At 40.9% G+C, this 21606-nt stretch overlaps 1 protein-coding gene across 1 annotated transcript in view; it reads right to left on the reverse strand.

Annotated features, from left to right (window-relative positions):
• Positions 1–21606, reverse strand: part of wipi2 (WD repeat domain, phosphoinositide interacting 2) — a 94221-nt gene that overhangs the window by 22311 nt on the left and 50304 nt on the right. Inside the window, exons 3-7 of the mRNA XM_063058944.1 lie at positions 14708–14877; positions 13248–13344; positions 12824–12921; positions 4701–4793; positions 1459–1529 (exon numbers count right to left, since the gene is read on the reverse strand). Coding sequence (XP_062915014.1) covers positions 1459–1529; positions 4701–4793; positions 12824–12921; positions 13248–13344; positions 14708–14877 — 529 coding nt within the window. The remainder of the gene's footprint in view (positions 1–1458; positions 1530–4700; positions 4794–12823; positions 12922–13247; positions 13345–14707; positions 14878–21606) is intronic.

Here is a 21606-nt window from a genome sequence, read left to right on the forward strand (position 1 = left end):
GTGTGCCTCCATTAAAATCATAAAACACTGCTGCCTGTGGGAGTTTGCTACGCTTAAATTAGCTGCTGCACTTCCATTCATCCCTCCACACTTATCTCCCTCCCAGCACTTATCCCTGTAAGTGACCTAAGTGCTATACCTGCCCATTCACCTCCTCCCTCACCTCTATTCTGGGCTCCAAACAGCCCTTCCAGGTGAGGCAACACTCCACTTGCAAGTCTGCTGAGGTCATCTATTGTGTTCCATGCAGGGTCCTCTTTATTGGTGAGACCCGTTGTAAATTGGGATACTGCTTCGTCGAGCACCTCCACTCCATCTGCCAAAAGTGGAACTTCCCAGTGGCAAAACATTTTAATTCCAACTCTCATTCCCATTCCAACATGTCAATTTAAGGCCTCCTCTTATGCCAAGATCAGGCCACCCTCAGGGTGGAGGAGCAACACCTTATATTCCGTCTGGATAGCCTCCAACCTGATGGCATGAATATCAATTTCTCCTTCCAGTATAAAAAGTTTTTCCTCCCCCTTCTCTCTTCTTCTAGTCCCCACTCTGGTCTCTTACTTCTTCTCTGTTGCCGATCACCTCCCCCTGGATCCCCTCCTCCATCCCTTTCTCCCATGGTCCACTCTCCTCTCCTATCAGATTCCTTCTTCTCCAGCTCTTTATCTTTCGAATCCACCTGGCTTCATCTATCATGTTCGCTATCCTGCTCCCCCTCCCCCCCACCACCTTTTATTTCTGGCATCTTCCCCTTCCTTTTCAGTCCCAAAGAAGGGTCTCAGCCCAAAACATCAACTTTCATTTCCAGAAATGCTGCCTAACCTGCTGAGCTCCTCAAGCATTTTGTGCATTGCTGCAATTTCTATAATGCAATCAATACACTTTGATAATACTTCTTTGGCTATATAGAACTGAATCACAGCTATATGATCTGCAGTCTAATGTTTTGGCTATTTGATTCTTTGGGCACGCTGAGAATTGATCTATTGAGACTAATGAGTATTTTTCACTTTCCACCTTAACTTTAATACTTTTCGTTAAGTATATACATCACCGAATACACTTCTCCAATTAAATAATTTGAGCTTTCTTCCTCCAATGCACTGACCTTTCTAGTTTGCATTAGGGAAAAAAAATACACTTACCCATTAAGAATGTTTATAAAATGACTCTTCACAACTCAAAATTATTCTTCTTTTAAGAAATAACTTTATTTTAATTTTTTTAAATCAATGTACAGTATTTACCTCAAAGCCTTACAGCTTTAATAGTTTATTGTTGCTTATATTCAATTTTATGAAATGCTTTGTAAAAGACTATAGTCAAAGTGAATTGTAAACTTCTTACAGAAGTCTGGCAGACCTCAGACTAGATTGTGCTTTTCTAAGTCATCAGTGACAGTTTGTCCCTGTTCTTTTAGTAACAAATACATAAGTTTAACTCTGCCCGTTCATTTACCTTTTAACACCCCTCCGGAATTCGAAGAGTTTCTGCCCCTCGGGAATGGAAAATACTCTGATTACTGTTCCCTGTAGAATCAAAATCAAAGAATGAAGCATAAAATCAGAAGTTACTCTGAGCAATAACAATTGAGATCAGGAAATGATTATTGTGTAGTATTTATAAATAGATGAAGAGCAAAACAATGTTAAAAGCACAGGTTTCATTAATAGTGTGATTACCTTGTGCTTGGACCACAAGCTGATGCAGCAATGCATTGCAAAGTGGCACCCTATCAGCATGCAATTACAATTATTTGTGGTAACTTCTATGCCTTGAAGCTGTAAAAAGGCAAGGTACAGTACTTTTCCAAAAGGAAGGGAAGTTTACTGGCAGAACAATAACAGGCCACTCCCATAAATCACATAATTCCTCACAACCAGATCTTTAGGCCAAAGAATAGCAAGACAATTCCAGGTGCTGGTACAACCATTTAGTAACATAGCAAACCCTGAAGTTGAAACTGTAATTTCATCCTTCTGTGCCATGAAACAAGATTAAACAAATCAAGTAAAGCTGATTAACATCTACAGGAATCTATCTACTTTATTAATGGCCATAAAAAAAAACACCAAGATAGCCTAAGAATCTACACAAAACTTGTTATCTATAATACGTGGTCAACTTCCAATATTCCCTGAAAAGGTCCAGGAAGTTGCCCACTTACTTAGGAAAACATTTACTAAAGTAATCGGCAGCAGCGAAAGCAAGATCTATGCAAGAGTAGGAACCATCATTCCAAAGTAAAAGTCTTGTTGTGTGTGAATATCACTTGGGGCAATAAAAAGTCAGTTGTAAATGGAGTGGCCATTGTGGGAGCAGCCATGGTTAGAGTTGCCAGAGTGGGCAACTGACGCTTTGCCTCGAGGGGCTTTGGGGAGAAGAGGTAGAGGCCAGGGTCCCGGAGGCCATTTTGGACATGCCATTATGTGAGTGGGCATGTGTCAAAGAGCCTGAGAACTGAGGCTTTGGCTCAAGAGTCTTTGGCAAGGATACCCGTAGTGGGGCAAGACAGAGCTGTTTCAATGCAATGGGCTCCACCTGAACCATGTTGAGTCCAGGGTCCAAGCAAACTGCATAATTAGGACTACGGCTTTAAACTAGATAGCAGGGAGGCAGTTACCAAAGTCTGGAAAAGTATGAATAAAGTAAAGGAAAAAGAATGCAGAGAAGGTTACAGAGGTCTCTATTATAAAGAATATTGACAAAATTTGAGAAAATATATAGTAGATGATCTTGTAACGTAGTTAGAAATTGGCAGATATGACATTGTGGGGATCGATGAGTTGTGGTAGAAAGATAATCACATCTGGGAGCTTAATATCCAAGGATACACATCGTATCGAAAGGACAGGAAGGTGGACAGAGGGGGGTGGATTTACTGGTTAAAAAAAAATATGCAATCAAATCCTTTGGAAGAGTGACATAGGATCAGATGTAGAATCCTTGTAGGTAGTGTTTAATACACCTCAAAAGATAAAAAGATCGAGTTGGGATATATGGATATATATGCCTCTGAACAGAAGGCAGGATGTGGGGCACAAATTATAACAGGAGATGGAGATGGAAAAGGCATGTGAAAAAGGCAATGTTACGATGGACATGCAGGATTTCAATATGCTGGTAGACTGGGAAAATCAGGTTAGTGCTGCATCCCAAGAGAAGGATTTTGTAGAATGCCTGCGAGATGGCTTTTTAGAGCAACTTGTGGTTGGGCCCACTACAGAAATGTTATTTCTAGATTTGGTGTTGTGTAATTAACCAGATTACATTAGGGAGTTTAAGATAAAGGAACCCTTAGAAGACTGCAATCATATTATGAGAATTCACTCTGCAGTTTGTGAGGAAGAAGCTTAAAACAAAAGATGCATTGTTATTACAGTGGAGAAAAGGCAACTAAAGAATAGAGGCATGGAAGTGAAGCTGGCCAAAGTTAACAGGAAGGAGCATTAGCAGGGAAGGCGCTCAAGATCGATTCATCGCAAAGACAAAGAAGCATTCTAAAGGGTGGACAAGGCAATCATGGTTAATAAGGGAAGTCAAAGGCAGCATAAAAGCAAAAGAAAGGGCATACAAAATAACAAAAATTAGTGGGAAGCTATAAGATTGGGATTAAAAACCAAGGGAGGCAATTAAAAAAGAAAAAAGGACAGAGAAGATGAAACATGAAGGGAAGCTAGTGAATGAGAGACAGAGAGAGAATTCATTGTCACAGATGGCTGTGGAGGCCAAGTCATTGGGTATGTTTAAAGTGGAGATGATGGGTTTTTGATTAGTAAGGGTGTCAAAGGGAGAGTGCAGGAGAATGGGGGTGGGGGGGGGAGAAAATAAATCAGCTATATTTGAATGGCGGAGCAGAATTGATGGGCTGAATGGCCTGATACTGCTCCTCTATCTTGTGGCCTTATTAGCATCTTGGTGAGAGGCAATAAATCCAGTATGCTAGTAAGACAAGAATGCTCCTTTTAATTAATTTACAGTCTATGGTCATTGTTCATCTCCTGTTACAGATGCACCAAAGATAAATAACCGTCAAAAGGAATGATGGGCCGGGTGACAATTGTATTTTATGCTTTTATTGGAATTAGTTCAGCAATTTCTAGAACCTGAATTGATTTTAAGCTAATATGTTGATATAGAACAGTGTTATTTGATGAACATATTACAACGTATATGTCACTGAGAATATTTCGGGTGGAAAATCAACCAATGTATCCAGCAAAACATTCGACACAACATAACCAGCCTGATACAACTTGGATAAACTGACTTGCCTCTACCTTTGTTAACTAAAATTAGGCAATGCATAAAGAAATATACATACTCTCTGCAACCCTTCAAGATTTCAATACTCTTCCATTTCTGGTCTCTTACTGTGTGATTTTGGCTACCTAGGTCCAAAGCTCCTGAAACTTAAATACCCTCCTCTCCCTCTTCTCTAATAATACTTCTTAAATTTGCCTTTTTGGCTTAACCTTTGATAAGCTATTCAATAACCTTCTTGAGGCTTCATGCCAAATTTTATCTAGTAACTTTTCTGCAAAGTGCATTGGGGAATTTTACATTATACGTACTATTATTGATGATCATGATGAATGTTTAGCCCATCAGACAGAGAGATACTTGTATTTATAATTTTGATTGTATTCAAATTACAAAACACATAATAAAGAATTATACATCTGCCTCAAATAGCTTACCTTTTCAGAGGCTGTTGCCAGTTTTGTACCACTTGAATCAAATGCCAAAGCAGCAAGAGGACTGTCATGGGCTGGGATCATGTTGGCAGCTCTCTTTACAACAAAAGTAAAAATACTTTAAATATTCACTCTATTTATTGATCACTATCAATCTATCTTTTTTGGGTATGTTATACAAAATATGATGGCTTAAAATCAAATATTTACAAAGGAAGGAAATAATCCAAAATTTCGTACTGCTAAAATCGAACACTTAATGGATATAAAATCAATAGCAAGCATTTGCTTAGATTAGTAATTGCAAGCATATTACAAGAACTTAAGAGATCTTTAAACTCCACACAAACTATTATAACACATATTGTCCTTAAAAATATGTAGTGTAAGGTAAAAGTAACTGAAGAGAATGTTTATTCCAAACTTAACCTCCAATCCAAGCAACATTCTTGTAAATATTTTCTACTCCTCCTTATCTATTTTTTTCCTGAAGCGTGGCCTAAGCAATGCTTAGGTTGGTTAGTCAACACTTAGACCACATTTAAATTCTTAAGTATGGCCTAACCATTATCTTGAACTCGATGTATAAAACAAAGGCTTGCAAGCAAGGCTGATATTCACAAAGGACTCATTAGTTAAGCAATATATTTTTCCTCCCACAAGGTTACATTGATTCATTCTAATTATGTTCTGAGTTTCTGAGTACACCTTTATCACTTAGTTGACTTCTGATGAACCACAGCTCCCCATTTTCTCTTTTCCTTCATTTGAACTGTAATGCTACTTCTCATATTTTGCAGAATCCAGATGGTTTTCAAAATTAATGAAGCTTCTCGATAGCCACTTCTCATAAAAATTTTATCCAGCCATCAGTTCCAGCATACTTGCTAATCCTTCTGTCAACAACTTTACCTATTACTTTTTCCCTGGTAATATTAATTTTAGATAAGAGTCATAAAGTAATAGAGCACAAATACAGGCCCTGTAGCCCAGTGAGTCCATACTGACTATGCTGCCCAGCCATCTAGTCCCAATTTCTTGTGTTCAGCACATATCCCTCCAAGCCCTGTACTTCCATGTACTGATTCAAGTGCTTCTTAAATAATACTACTGTACTTGCCTGAACTGCATCCTATAGCAGTTTTTTGCATACACTCACTCCTCTGGATTTTTATCTTATTCTTTATAAGTCAAAGGATTCACAACCCTGATGTTCTAAACTGAATGCATTCTTCCTTTTCCTTGATCAGATCCTCAATATCTCTCATCAACTAGGATTCCCTAAATTTACCAGATTTGTAGCCTCTACCCCAACAAGAACATGCTGCTCCTGGACTTTTAATATCACACTCTTAAAAGCCTCCCACTTGCTATTTGTTCCCCTTCTAACATGTTCACCCACATGAACTCTGCTAGATCTGTCTAATATCACCCCCCCCCCCAAAATTATGACCCTAACCTATGGACCTTTCTATCCTTTTCCAGAACTATCTTAAAACTACTGGAATTACAGTCACCAAAGCCAATGTGGTCCCTGACTGCCACTTCAGTTATTTGCTCTGCCTTGTTCCCCAACAGGAGGTCCAGTATTCCATCCTCCAGAGAAAGGCCCCCTGTATATTGACTTTACTGGACACATTTCAAATTCCACCCCATCAAGGCACCAAACACTCTGGATAGCCAAGTCAATTCCATGGAAATTAAGATATCCCACTCATTCTTACAACCATGAGCAATTTTTCTACACACTTGTTCCTCAAGTTCCCATTAACCATGGCAGAGTGAAGGTAGGAAACTATAACACAGTCCCACCAGAGTGGCACCCTCCTCCTGTTTCTAAGTTCTACCCCTATGGCTTCACTGAATCATCCCCCAAGAATCTCATCTAAGCACTGCTGTTGTGTGCTTCTTTATGAAAAACGGAACACTCCCTCCTCACCTATCTGTACCTCTATCACACATGCAGCAACTGTATCCAGGAACACTGGATTCAGGAACACTGGGCTGAGACATTTCAATTAGAAAAAAAAACCGTCGTAATACAAATTTCAGGAGAATTCCACTGTTCACTTCTTTCAGTTAGGTACCTTATCGAAAACTTCCGTGAGATTGGTCTTCAATTCTTGCCAGCTAGCATTCATTATCTAGTTGCTAAAAGCTTTAGGAGCAGCACTGTGAAATTGCCAGGGCTTGCATTGGTGGGCAGTGACCAAGCAGCCCTGTCAGCAATCTCGTTTGAGGTCTCTCAGCCCAGTGTAGCAGTGCACAACAGGATTGTGTTTATTTTTGAGTCCATTCTCAGTTTTTGACGCAAGACAGGGGAGACCGTTGATAATTGGTGAGCACTATATTGCACGGACAAAAGAACGGTAAGCTGATGAGGAGCGTGAAGAGCGTTTTTCCAAGCATTAACTAGACTGCCCAACTTGGGCTGTGATGTCAGCCTCACCCTCACAAACTACCTCCCCCAACTTCAGTTATTTAACAGTAAGTTAATATGTTTACCTTATGAGTTTTTAAAATTTATGAAAGGGAAAGAAAGAGATTAATTTCAAGAAAGGTAAGCTAAGCTTAACTACCAGTTTTATTCCTAGAAACATGGCTAAAAATTAATTTTCTTCTCAAATGAACACTGACAATTATTTTTGGATTATTATATCTACAACTTACTGATCATGCAAAACGTACTGTGAGCTGTAGATATAATCATTTTTATGCAAGGCTTCCCTGAAACCTTGTACTATTATGCTGTACCATTATAGTTATATCCTTTGACCCCTCCTGTTACAATCACTTGTCACCAGTCTATTAACTTCTATTAAACTAGCCAAAAATGTAAAGCAGGATACTCAAAAGATTTTTCATTTCTAAAACGAGTTAAAGGGAGGTGAGAGTTGATATTGGACCACTGGAAAATGATCCTGGTGAGGTGGTAATGGGGGTCAATGAAATGGCAGATGAACTTAATAAGTAACTTTGCTTCAGTCTTTACTGTCAAAGATACCAGCTGTATGCCAGAGGTCCGTGAGTGTCAGGGAACAGAAGTGAGTGCTATTGCTATTACAAAGGAAAAACTGCAAGGCAAACTGATAGGTCTTAAGGTGGATAAGTAAACTGAACCAGATGGACTACTTCCCAGAGTCCTGAGAGAGGTTGCTGAGAGCTAACGGATGCATTGGTCATGATCTTTCAAGAATCACTTGATTCTGGCACGGTCCTGGAGGACCGGAAAATTGCAAATGTGAGTTCACTCTTTAAGAAGGGAGGAAGACAAAAGAGAGGAAATTATAGACCAGAGGGCCTAACCTCAATGGTTGGGGAAGGGTTGGAGTCCATTACGAAGGACAAGGTTTCAGGGCACTTGGAAACTAATAACAAAACAAGTCAAAGACAGCATGGTTTCTGTAAAGGGAAACCTTGCCTGACAAATCTGTTAGAATTCTTCGAGGAAGTAACAAGTTGGGTGGACAAAGGAGAGGCAAGGGATGTCATTTATTTAGATTTTAAGAAGGCATCTGATAAGGTGCCTCACATGAGGCTGTTTACAAGATAAAATCCTATGGCGTTACAGAAAGTATACTGGCAATGGATAGAGGAATGGCTCACAGGCGGGAGGCAGCGAGTGGGAATAAAGGGGACCTTTTCTGGTCAGTTGCCAGAGGCGATTGCCAATTGCGTTGCCTCTGATCTGGGACGACATTTACGTGCCGGGCGGCACCTAATTAATTAGCTTGTTTATTTTGGCTTTTTTCTTAAAGATGTGCTGGGTGCGTTACGGCTACTGCTGCACCGCTGAATTCTTCGTGGCAATGTATCGGTCCGCGGCCCGGAGGTTGGGGACCACTGCTTTACAGTACAGATGGTCTGGGTTCAATTCCCATCACTGCCTGTAAAGAATTTGTACGTTGTCTTATGATCGTGTGGATTTCTTCCCGGTGCTTTGATTTCCTCCCACAATCTTATATCATACCAGTTGCTACGTTAATTGGTCATTGTAAATTGTCCCATAGTTAGACTCGGATTAAATCGGGGGATTGCTCGGTGGCATGGCTCGAAGGGCTAATTCCATGCTGCATCTCAATAAATAAATAAATAAATAAACCCTCTTGATTAGTGTTTTGCCTAATTACTAGTACAGGTCATGCTTTTCTCCTGGTCCCACAGTTACACAACTACCACTATACAAAGTACTGGAAATGTATATTAGATGCTACAAAGTTCGAAGTAAATTTTATTATTGAAGTACATATACAGTGCCTATAAAAGGTATTCACCGCTCTTTGGAAGTTTTCATGTTTTATTGTTTTACGACATTGAAACACGGATTTAATTTCGCTTTTTTTGACACCGATCAACAGAAAAGGACTCTTTTGTGTCAAAGTGAAAAACGATCGCCACAAAGTTATCTAAATTAATAACAAATAAAAAAAAAACAAAATAATTGATTGCATGAGTATTCACCCCCTTCAAATCAGTACTTAGCAGACGCACCTTTGGCAGCAATTACAGTCTTGAAACTGTGAATAGGTCTCTGTCAGCTTTGCACATCTGGACCCTGCAATTTTTCCCCATTCTTCTTTACAAAACTGCTCAAGCTCTGTCAGATTGCATGGGGATCATGAGTGAACAGCCCTTTTCAAGTCCAGCCACAAATTCTCAATTGGATTGATGTCTGGACTCTGACTTGACCACTCCAGGACATTAACTTTGTTGTTTTTAAGCCATTACTGTGCAGCTTTGGCTTTATTCTTGGTGTCATTGTCTTGCTGGAAAACAAATCTTCTCCTATGTCACAGTTCTCTTGCAGACTGCATCAGGTTTTCTTCCAAGATTTCCCTGTATTTTGCTGCATTCATTTTACCTTCTACCATCACAAGCCTTCCAGAGCCTGCTACAGTGAAGCATCCCCACAGCATGATGCAGCCACCACCATGCTTCATGGTAGGAATGGCGTGCTTTTGATGATGTACAGTGTTTGGCTTACACCAAACAGTGTTTAGTCTGAAGGCCAAAAAGCTCCATTTTGGGTTCATAAAACCATAGAACCTTCTTCCAGCTGACTTCAGAGTCTCCCACATGCCTTCTGGCAAACTCCGACAGAAATTTCATGTGAATTTCGTGGGCAACAGTTGCTTGCACAGTCTCTCCCATCTCAGTCACTGAAGTTTGTAACTCCTCCAGAGATGTCATAAGTTCTCTTGGTGGCCTCCCTCACTAGTCCCTTTCTTGAACAGTCACTCAGTTTTTGAGGACAGCCTGCTCAAGGCAGTTTCACTGCTGTGCCATATTCTTTTCATTTTTTGATGATTGACTTAACTGTACTCCATGGGATATGCAGTGACTTAGAAATTTTGGAGTGTTCTTTTGTCTTTATGGTGTAGTTTTTGCCAGGATACTGTCTCAGCAGCAGTTGGACCTTCCAGATACAGCTGCATTTTTTACTACCATCAATTGAAACAACTATATCTTGTTTTACGGCGGTTGGCATCCAGCTTAATGGTGCAGTACCGCAATTGAAACAACTTGACTGCACAGGTGATCTCCATTTAACTAATTATGCAACTTCCAAAACCAACTAGCTGCACCAGTGATGATTTGGTGTGTCATATTAAGGGGGATGAATACTTATTCAATCAATTATTTTGTGATTTATATTTGTAATTAATGTAGATCACTTTATAGTGATCTGTTTCATGTTGACACAAAAGTGTCTTTTTCTGTTGATCAGCATCAAAAATAGCTGAATTAAATCCACTGTGATTCAATGTTGTAAAACAAAACATTAAAAACTCTGGGGGTGGAGGGGTGGTGATACTTTTTATAGGCACCATATGCAACCCTGAGATTCATAGCAGAATCAATAAAAGACTGCCCAACTAGAGTACTCAACCAGAGAGCAGAAGACAACAAACTGCAAATGGAAGAAGAAATAGTAATAATAAATAAGCAATAAATATCAAGAACATGATATGAAGAGTCCTTGAAAGTGAATCCACTGGTTGTGGGAACATTTCAATGATGGGGCAAGTGAAATTGAGTGAACTTGTCCCATTTGGTTCGAGAGCCTGATGGCTGAGGTGTAGTAACTGTTTCTGAACCTGGTGATGCGAGTCCCGAGGCTTCTGTATCTTCATCCTGATGTAAGCAGCGAGAAGAAAGTGGTGGTGGTGGTGGGGGTTCCTGATGATGGATGTTGGTTTCCTGCGACAGTGCTTCATTTAGATGGGCTCAATGGTTGGGAGGGCTTTGCCTGTGTGGACTGGACCATATCCACCAATTTTGGAGTATTTTCCATTCAAGCGCATTTGTGTCTCCATACTAGGCTGTGATGCAGCCAGTCAATATACTCTCCACTAGACATCTACAGAAGTTTGTCAAAGTTTTAGATGTCATGCTGAATCTCCACAAGCTCGTAAGGAAATAGAGGCACTGCTGCACTTTTTTTGTAATTGCACTTACGTGCTGGGTCGAGGACAGGTATTCTGAAATAATAATATCCAGGAATTTAAAGTTGCTAAACCTCTCCACCTCTGATCTTCCAGTGAGGATTGGCCATGGACCTCTGGTTTCCTTCTCCTGAAGTCAATAATCAGCCCTTTGGACTTGCTGTCATTGAGTAACAGGTGGTTGTTAGGACACTACTCGGCTAGATTTTCTATCTCCCTCCAATATGCTGATTCATTACTCACTAATTCAATGATAAATGACCTAAGCCAGGCGTCCCCAACCTTTTTTGCACTGCGGACCGGTTTAATACTGGCAATATTCTTGCAGACCGGCTGACCCGGGTGGGGGGGGGGGGTGGGTAGTGTAGGGTTGCCAACGGACAAGGGTAGCAGTCAAATACGTTGCGTTTACCCAGAGAAAGACTACAATGACCATGAAGCCTTGCACGGGCACCAGTGCGCATGCGTGACCTGCCCATGTGTGTACTTGCCGATTTTTCCCTTGCAAATCGTTTTTGGCGATTCTGCTCGGGGAGGTGGGGGGTTGTTATTCACGACCAGAATATAGGTGAGGAGTGGCTAATACACTCAATTTCATTTGTAAAAGGGTTTATCTAACGAATTTAATATTAAACACACAGCGCATATTTTCCTCGCATGAATATAGTGATAAGTCAATTATCAGGGGAGGACAGGGGAGCTTGAAGTAAGTGTTGAACGAACTTCCAGTAGAAGTGGTAGAGGCAGGTTCGATATTATCATTTAAAGAAAAATTGGATAGGTATATGGACAGGAAAGGAATGGAGGGTTATGGGCTGAGTGCAGGTCGGTGGGACTAGGTGAGAGTAGCGTTTGGCACAGACTAGAAGGGCCGAGATGGCCTGTTTCCGTGCTGTAATTGTTATATGGTTATATAAGTAAGTCAATAGCATCATAACATTTTAAGTAACGTTTGGACATTAAACACACAGCACATATTTTCCCCGTATGAACATATAAAATCATTGCAACACACCAATATCGCTGAATCAGTGGGAGCCCTGGGCTTGTTTCCCCGCAACAAGACAGTCCTATCGAGGGGTGATTGGAGACAGTGATACTCGAAGGGGGTTCCTTATGTCCAGTCTATTCCGCAATTTAGTTTTCATTGCAATCATTGCAGAAAACTCTGCTTTGCAGAAAAATGTTGGAAATGGAAGCAACGTTTTCAGTGCTTTCGTGGCTATCTCAGGATATTTAGCCTTGACTTTGATCCAGAATACCGGCAGAGATATTATGTCAAACATACTTTTCAGCCCACCGTCATTTGCAAGCTTGAGGAGCTGATCTCCTTCCCATGCTGACATGGATGACTCGTGGGTAATGACCTCGCATGCATAATGGCTCAACAGTGGCCGCAACAGGGAATGAGGAAAGGTTTCCTCGCGGCCCGGCAGGGAATGAGGAAAGGTGCCGCTGACAGGGAAAGGTGCCGCCCCTATAAAGAGTTTGCATGCTCTCCCTGTGACAGATGCAATCAAAATAATGTTGGGATATTTGTTTAGGTTCTTCAAAGGTAAATTTTTGGTTAATTGAGAATAAGTAATGCATTTATTCAAATATCTGAAATACTCACAAATGTTAAAGGTAAAGCACTATCATTTTGTACAGTATTTCTGTACTCAACAGATAACTTCTTACCAGGTTGATAGTATCGAACACCTGTACTTCCCCAATGGTTGCACTACCAGGGTAAGCAAGATAGCAATTATCATTATTAATGGAAAGTGCACACAACCCTGAAAAGAAGATAACTGAAGTTAATCAATTGTCATAATACTTCAGATCAAAATGTGCAATGAAAGGAGCAGTTGAAATTATGCACACTCATGTTTTATACAAGTTTCTGTACTGTCTGGAGCTGCTGATTTGTAGCACTTTGCCTGTAAAATAATCAGTTAAAATGGATAAACTCCCCACACTTTGTAGGTACATTCTGGACACAATTTTTAATTAATCAAAAATATTCACTGATTATCTTATGAAAAATCTTGTACAAAAAACACTTCATAATCACTTCACACCATAGCTGGTGTTTATTGCAGGAGATAATATTAGGATTTACCTGTGGGGTTTGGTGGTGTTTCCCGGATGGTATGCAGTACTTTCATATCTCGGATATTGTGAATGTACAAACTCTCTTCCAGGCACACTATCAATCTCTACATGTATGGAAGAAAGTCAATTTTAACCTTAGAAGACCAGAATAATACAATGCTATAAATGAAAATGAAAAAAAAACTACTTGTTTGTATTAAAAACCTTGAAACCACAAAATATTTTGGATACAGCATAGTGTTCTCCTACTAACCATTTTAAAAGCCAAAATACTAAATACACCACTGCCAAATTTTACCAAAGCTAAATAATTATCCAATAAATGTCCCACAGAATACATTTTTTATTAGAAAATAATCTCTACTGGCAGTTTTGTATAAATAATGATAGCATGACAGTGTCATTTTACAGGTCTCTAAACCTAGCAACTTTGAGGTGACACCAGCACTGAATCCCTTTACCAAATTTTTAACAACTTTCGACAAACAACAGAAATGTAGTAAATTAATGTCAGGTAGACATTATCAATATCCAAACATTATCTGGATCATTAGTGCAAAAGTCTAGTTAAATTACAGTTGCAGAAGAGATTTAAGAGGATGTTGTTTGGAGTGGGAAAACCTTAGTTAGAGAGAGAGAGATTGAATAGGCCGTGTTTGTTTCCCTGGGAGTGAAGGAGGCAAAGTGTTAGAAGTATATAGTATGAAGAGGTACAGATAGTCAATATTTTTCCTCGTGAGCAGGAGTATCAAAAAGCAAGAGGGCACAGGTTGGAGGTGAGAGGAAGGAGTCTTAAAAGGTAAATGTTTTCCTTTACAAAGCACAAAATGTGGTTAATATCTAGAACTCACTGCCAAAAGAGGTGGTGGAATCAATGCAATCACTGCACTTAGGAGACGTTTTGACTGAAAGTGTAGATGGGCAAAAAGGATGCAGTATGCCTACAAGCCCATTTCTGTACTGTGGAACTCGGACTACTACTGACAGTAAAAAGAACCTTAAAAATCCCGGAAACACTATTGTCATTAATTGAAATCAGATTTAAAAAATACTATTCTAATTCTTATTTTGCATGATGATAGTTCCACAAGATCATAACCTTAAACCTCTCTACAATATCCACAAATCAAGACCCAATTCACTGGCAGGAACTTAATACATAGTATCAGTCCATTATGCAGGAAAATCCATAGGGGAAGAAAAAGTGACAGTAATCAGCTGCAGAGGACAGATCAGGAATCAACTGCAGGCTATGACAGAGTGATAAAAAGTGTTATGAACAAACTTCTAGCTATAATAATTATAAGAATCCAAGGCAAACTCAATAATGTGAGAGCACATCTTGTGCTGCAGGCACAGGGGAGGAGGGTCATCACTGAATCACAGTGAAAATAGTCCCCAGGTATCTGAGGAAAAGGTCTGTGAGGAATTGGAGAGAAGATAAATCACTATGCCGCCATTTCTCACCTGTCTGTTTAGCTTGACTGCCAGAATAGTATTAGAGTAACTGTAGTTGCAGATCTCCGTTCCTTTTTTAAAGTGACAGACCTTCAATTTTCTGGGTGCTTTAAGGCTCACAATAGCTACTAGACTGCTGGAAAACAGTCGTTCCACAATACATACATCTTCTGTGTCAGCTGTTTATAAACAACAGGGAAAAACAAGTTAACAATTTCCAATAAATTAAACATCCAACTCGGTCAATTTAAGTGCAACTCAAGCAGCTTTCATGAAATAACAATCTTTTCCATGACTCACTATCCTAAGTATTTTATTTATTGGGGCATACTTGTTTTAACCAATCAGTTAAAACAAGTGCTCGAGGAATATACTGAAACCCAGCCCAAGTTCATTCTATGAACCTTACAGATCATCCAGGATCTCGGCCATTACCTGACTTGCTGCCTGAAGACCCGATCATTTGCCATTTTCCTGGATGTGCAAATCCAGAAAAGCCAAGCCTCCACATCCAAGAGGCATCCAGCAAAGCTCCAAACGGTCAACCTTGGGCATCACATCCCAAAGTCCCATCCATCATCATAGCCTTTGACAGCCCACCCACAATCAAAAAATTGTTGAACATTGAGTTTTCAATCACAGAGATTTAAACATAATTCAATTTAAGTTTTAAGATTTAAAGTTCTTAAAGCAAAACAAATGTAATTGAAATTACAGTAAAATAATAACAATTAAATAATTTAAGTGATCAAGCTCTTGCCTTTTTCCATTGAACTCATGATCTCGTTCAAATGAGTGTACAGAAGAGCTTGGACAGCATATGCTGAAATTCCTGTCTGCCGTGAAATTTCTGTTTGACAGAGACTTTGCTGATGCAGGATCACCATCTTGTGCCTTGTTTTTATGACCACTCTTGTCAAGGTGTACGAATTGATGATTTAATGGTTAAACTGTCAACATGTGCCACACCCTCACATTTTCTTTTGGTTGTCCTTCGCCCAGTTTGATTCCTTCTACACCCGTTTCTGTTTTAGGTTATCCATTTAGTTCATTCCACTCATTTTGTCATTGATCAGTAGCACCTATTTGTTATCTTTGTTTAATTATACACTGGGCTATACACCTACAAAATAATCAAGTTCTATTAGAAAAGTGGTCTATTACTTAATATGTCACTTTCTTTAATGTAATACTGAACTTTCTCTGAAAGATTTAATTTCTGGAAAATGAATGTTTGGAATCTAAAATTTGTCCTTTCCTACTTACATACTAATGCAGAAGACAAAATATAAACATCTAAAGCAAAATTTATATTAAAAAAACGAGGGTGCTTTAGACTTTTGCACAGTACTGTACAGTGGAAAAGTACATTTAGTGATGAAGAATACAGTCAAATACCTCAGGCTCATCTCATACTTTTGCCTTTTATCACACAAGAATAAAGTCTGAGACAGGAGATCTTTAGCATAGTCACTATTATTGGGCAATTACAATTGATACAGGTCATTGAAACCACGGGTTTACATTAAGCTGCCTATTATTCTGAATATGTGTTCATCTCAATTTTCTTTCAGAATCAGATTTATCATCACTGGCATGTGACGTGAAATTTGTTAACTTAGCAGCAGCAGTTCAATGCAATACATAATCTAGCAGAGAGAGAAAAAATAATAATAAATAAAATAAAACAATAATAATAAATTAACAAGTAAATCAATTATGTATATTGAATGATTTAAAAAACATGCAAAAAATACCGTATATTTTTAAAAAGTGAGGTAGTGTCCAAAGCTTCAAATGTCCATTTAGGAATTGGATGGTAGAGGGGAAGAAGCTATTCCTGAATCGCTGAGTGTGTGCCTTCAGGCTTCTGTACCTCCTACCTGATGGTAACAGTGAGAAAAGGGCATGCCCTGGGTGCTGGAAGTCCTTAATAATGGACGCTGCCTTTCTGAAACACCACTCCCTAAAGATATCCTGGATACTTTGTGGGCTAGTGCCCAAGATGGAGCTGACTAGATTTACAACCTTCTGCGGCTTCTTTCGGTCCTGTGCAGTAGCTTCTCCATACCAGACAGTGATGCAGCCTGTCAGAACGCTCACCACAATACAATAATATAAGTTTTTGAGTGTATTTGTTGACATGCCAAATCTCTTCAAACTCCTAATAACTCCACAATAGCCGCTATCTTGCCTTCTTTATAACTACATCGATATGTTTATTCTGATTCCGAATATCTGAAGAATTTTCACAAGACCTTAAATATCATAAAAGGCCTAGGCCAGATTATCAACTGAATGCAAGTCATTCTCTAAAAGTAAAGGCATCCGTTAGTCTTGCGAGACCATGGATCTGCGCCTGGAAAGTCTTCACTCTCCAGGGTACAGGCCTGGGCAAGGTTGTATGGAAGACCAGCAGTTGCCCATGCTGCAAGTCTCCCCTCTCCACGACACCAATGTTGTCCAAGGGAAGGGCATTAGGACTCATACAGCTTGGCACTGGTGTCGTCGCAGAGCGATGTGTGATTAAGTGCCTTGCTCAAGGACACAACACATTACCTCGGCTGGGACTCGAACTCACGACCTTCAGGTCGCTAGTCCAATGACATAACCACTTGGCCATGTGCCCACAAGTTATTCTCTAGAGCTCTAACATACTGGGAATTTATTACAAAGGTTCCCATGCTGCATTTGCAATATTCAACATTCTAAGGTAAATTAGGAGATTATAGTTAGAAGCACACCCAAGTTCAGAGTGGCATCCACAAACTTTTCATGCTTTTCAGATTTAAATTAACAGGCCAGAGGGAAATCTATTGTAAGCATAAATGCAAAACTCAGCAGAAAGAAAATGCCTGGCAGACTAGGTATATCCTTTATTTTTAGAGAAAAAAAAACTGTTTTCAATTATGTTATCTAAAACAGTGTTGTGATAGAATACTATAAGACATAAGAGCAGAATTAGGCTATTCAGCCCATTGAGTCTGCTCCATCATGGCTAATTTATTATCCCTCTCAACCCCATTCTCCTGCCTTCTTCCTGTAACATTTGACATGCTTACTTATCAGGAAACTATTAACCTCTGTTTTAAATGTACCCAATGACTTGGCCTCAACATTCTAAATGGATGTCCCTCTATTCTGAGGTTGTGTCATCTGGTCCTAGACTCCCCCATTATAAGAAACATCCTCTCCACATCCACCCTATCTAGGCCTTTCAATATGCAATTGTTTTCAATGAGATCCCCCACCACCTCATTATTCTAACCTCCAGCCAGTACAGGTCCAGAGCCATTGAACACTCCACATACATTAAACCTTTCATCTCCAGAATCATTCTTATGCACCTCCCTCTATTCCCTCTCCAGCGTTAGCATGTCCTTTCTTAAATTAGGGGTCCAAAACTACTCAATACTCCAAGTGTGGTCTGACGAATGCCTTACACAGCCTCATCATTACATCCTTGCTTTAATATTCCAGTCCTCTCAAAATATAATGCTAATGTTGCTTTGCCTTCCTTACCACCAACTGAACCTGCAAGTTAATCTTTTGTGAACCCTGCACAAGGACTCCTAAGACCTTGTACACCTCTGATTTTTGAATTTTCTCCCCATTTAGAAAATACTCTATACCTTTACTACTTCTGCCAAAGTGTAGGACCATACACTTCTCTGCACTATTTTCCATCTGCAACTTCTTTGTCAATTCTCCTAATCTAAATTCTTCTGCAGACTCCCTGCTTCCTCACAACTACTTGCCCCTCCACCTACTTTCAAACCATCCGTAAACTTGGCCAAAAGCCATCAATTCTGTCATCCAAATCACTGACATATAATCCCTGAACACCACTAGTCACCGACAGCCAACCAGAAAAGGCGCCCTTTATTCCCACTCTTTGCCTCCTGCCAGTCAGCCAATCTTCTCATTCTCATAATCTGCTCATCTCTACTTGCTCTCACCGTATCATATTTATGGCATCTTCATTTAGACAAAATGACATGAGTCCATCATCTTTATGCTCACTGATCTCCACCAGCTCCTGGCCCAGTTACTTCCTCAAATTTAAAAATTTCTCATCTTTGTATTCAATTCTGATCTGGTGCTGCTATTCTCCACATTCACATAACCTTCTTCAGCACTACGATCCTTGTATCTCTATATTCATCCAAATCTAATCCGTCATATATTACAATTTGTTTTACTTCAATTTCTGCCAAAGTTTCAAAGCTCTCAAATTGATACGTGGATACTTCTCTCTTTAATCAAGCTCTTCAGTTCCTCTCTTCTCACTTTCTGATGTAGCCCAGCATCAAGTTCTATCTGATTTTGCTCTGTGAAGGATTGCTAGACATCTTGCACTAAAGGTGGAAGAATTTTTTGCTTTAGTTGTATATTTAATTGGTGAGATAGGAAGATTCCAAAGCAACGACGACCGGGCAAGACAGTGTTGCAAAATGTATGGCTATTGCCTCACAGTTTCAGCAACTTCAATCTTGACTATGGTGCTCCGTGTGTAAGACATATATAGTCAAGATTGTACCTGGGTTGCCTTGTAAATATGAATTTTACACATCTGCCCTTGACAAAACGGGCTTCCCCAAGGAGACCTCTTCCTCCCACATCCAAAGACATATAGGGCAAACAACAGGAATTCTGCAGATGCTGGAAATTCAAGCAACACACATCAAAGTTGCTGGTGAACGCAGCAGGCCAGGCAGCATCTATAGGAAGAGGCGCAGTCGACGTTTCAGGCCGAGAACCTTCGTCAGGACTAACTGAAGGAAGAGTGAGTAAGGGATTTGAAAGCTGGAGGGGGAGGGGGAGATGCAAAATGATAGGAGAAGACAGGAGGGGGAGGGATGGAGCCGAGAGCTGGACAGGTGATAGGCAGAAGGGGATACCAGAGGATCATGGGACAGGAGGTCCGGGAAGAAAGACGGGGGGGGGGGTGACCCAGAGGATGGGCAAGAGGTATATTCAGAGGGACAGAGGGAGAAAAAGGAGAGTGAGAGAAAGAATGTGTGCATAAAAAAAGAGTAACAGATGGGGTACGAGGGGGAGGTGGGGCCTAGCGGAAGTTAGAGAAGTCAATGTTCATGCCATCAGGTTGGAGGCTACCCATACGGAATATAAGGTGTTGTTCCTCCAACCTGAGTGTGGCTTCATCTTTACAGTAGAGGAAGCCGTGGATAGACATGTCAGAATGGGAATGGGATGTGGAATTAAAATGTGTGGCCACTGGGAGATCCTGCTTTCTCTGGCGGACAGAGCGTAGATGTTCAGCAAAGCGATCTCCCAGTCTGCGTCGGGTCTCACCAATATATAAAAGGCCACATCGGGAGCACCGGACGCAGTATATCACCCCAGTCGACTCACAGGTGAAGTGATGCCTCATCTGGAAGGACTGTTTGGGGCCCTGAATGGTGGTAAGGGAGGAAGTGTAAGGGCATGTGTAGCACTTGTTCCGCTTACACGGATAAGTGCCAGGAGGGAGATCAGTGGGGAGGAATGGAGGGGACGAATGGACAAGGGAGTTGTGTAGGGAGCGATCCCTGCGGAATGCAGAGAGGGGGGGGAGGGAAAGGTATGCTTAGTGGTGGGATCCCGTTGGAGGTGGCGAAAGTTACGGAGAATAATATGTTGGACCCGGAGGCTGGTGGGGTGGTAGGTGAGGACCAGGGGAACCCTATTCCTAGTGAGGTGGTGGGAGGATGGAGTGAGAGCAGATGTACGTGAAATGGGGGAGATGCGTTTAAGAGCAGAGTTGATAGTGGAGGAAGGGAAGCCCCTTTCTTTAAAAAATGAAGACATCTCCCTCGTCCTAGAATGAAAAGCCTCATCCTGAGAGCAGATGCGGCGGAGACGGAGGAATTGCGAGAAGGGGATGGCGTTTTTGCAAGAGACAGGGTGAGAAGAGGAATAGTCCAGATAGCTGTGAGAGTCAGTAGGCTTATAGTAGACATCAGTGGATAAGCTGTCTCCAGAGACAGAGACAGAAAGATCTAGAAAGGGGAGGGAGGTGTCGGAAATGGACCAGGTAAACTTGAGGGCAGGGTGAAAGTTGGAGGCAAAGTTAATAAAGTCAACGAGTTCTGCATGCGTGCAGGAAGCAGCGCCAATGCAGTCGTCGATGTAGCGAAGGAAAAGTGGGGGACAGATACCAGAATAGGTACGGAACATAGATTGTTCCACAAACCCAACAAAAAGGCAGGCATAGCTAGGACCCATACGGGTGCCCATAGCTACACCTTTAGTTTGGAGGAAATGGGAGGAGCAAAAGGAGAAATTATTAAGAGTAAGGACTAATTCTGCTAGACGGAGCAGAGTGGTGGTAGAGGGGAACTGATTAGGTCTGGAATCCAAAAAGAAGCGTAGAGCTTTGAGACCTTCCTGATGGGGGATGGAAGTATATAGGGACTGGACATCCATGGTGAAAATAAAGCGGTGGGGGCCAGGGAACTTAAAATCATCGAAAAGTTTAAGAGCGTGAGAAGTGTCACCAACATAGGTCGGAAGGGATTGAACAAGGGGTGATAAAACAGTGTCGAGGTATGCAGAAACGAGTTCGGTGGGGCAGGAGCAAGCTGAGACAATAGGTCGGCCAGGACAGGCAGGTTTGTGGATCTTGGGTAGGAGGTAGAAACGGGAAGTGCGGGGTGTGGGAACTATAAGGTTGGTAGCAGTGGATGGGAGATCCCCTGAGCGGATAAAGTCGTTGATAGTGTGGGAGACAATGGCCTGGTGCTCCTTAGTGGGGTCACGATCGAGGGGTAAATAAGAGGAGGTATCCGCGAGTTGTCGCTGTGCCTCGGCAAGGTAGAGGTCAGTACGCCAGACTACAACAGCACCCCCTTTATCAGCGGGTTTAATAATAATGTTAGGATTAGTGCGGAGGGAGTGGAGAGCAG

Source organism: Mobula hypostoma, chromosome 9 (assembly GCF_963921235.1).
Source record: "Mobula hypostoma chromosome 9, sMobHyp1.1, whole genome shotgun sequence".
NCBI lineage: Eukaryota > Metazoa > Chordata > Chondrichthyes > Myliobatiformes > Myliobatidae > Mobula > Mobula hypostoma.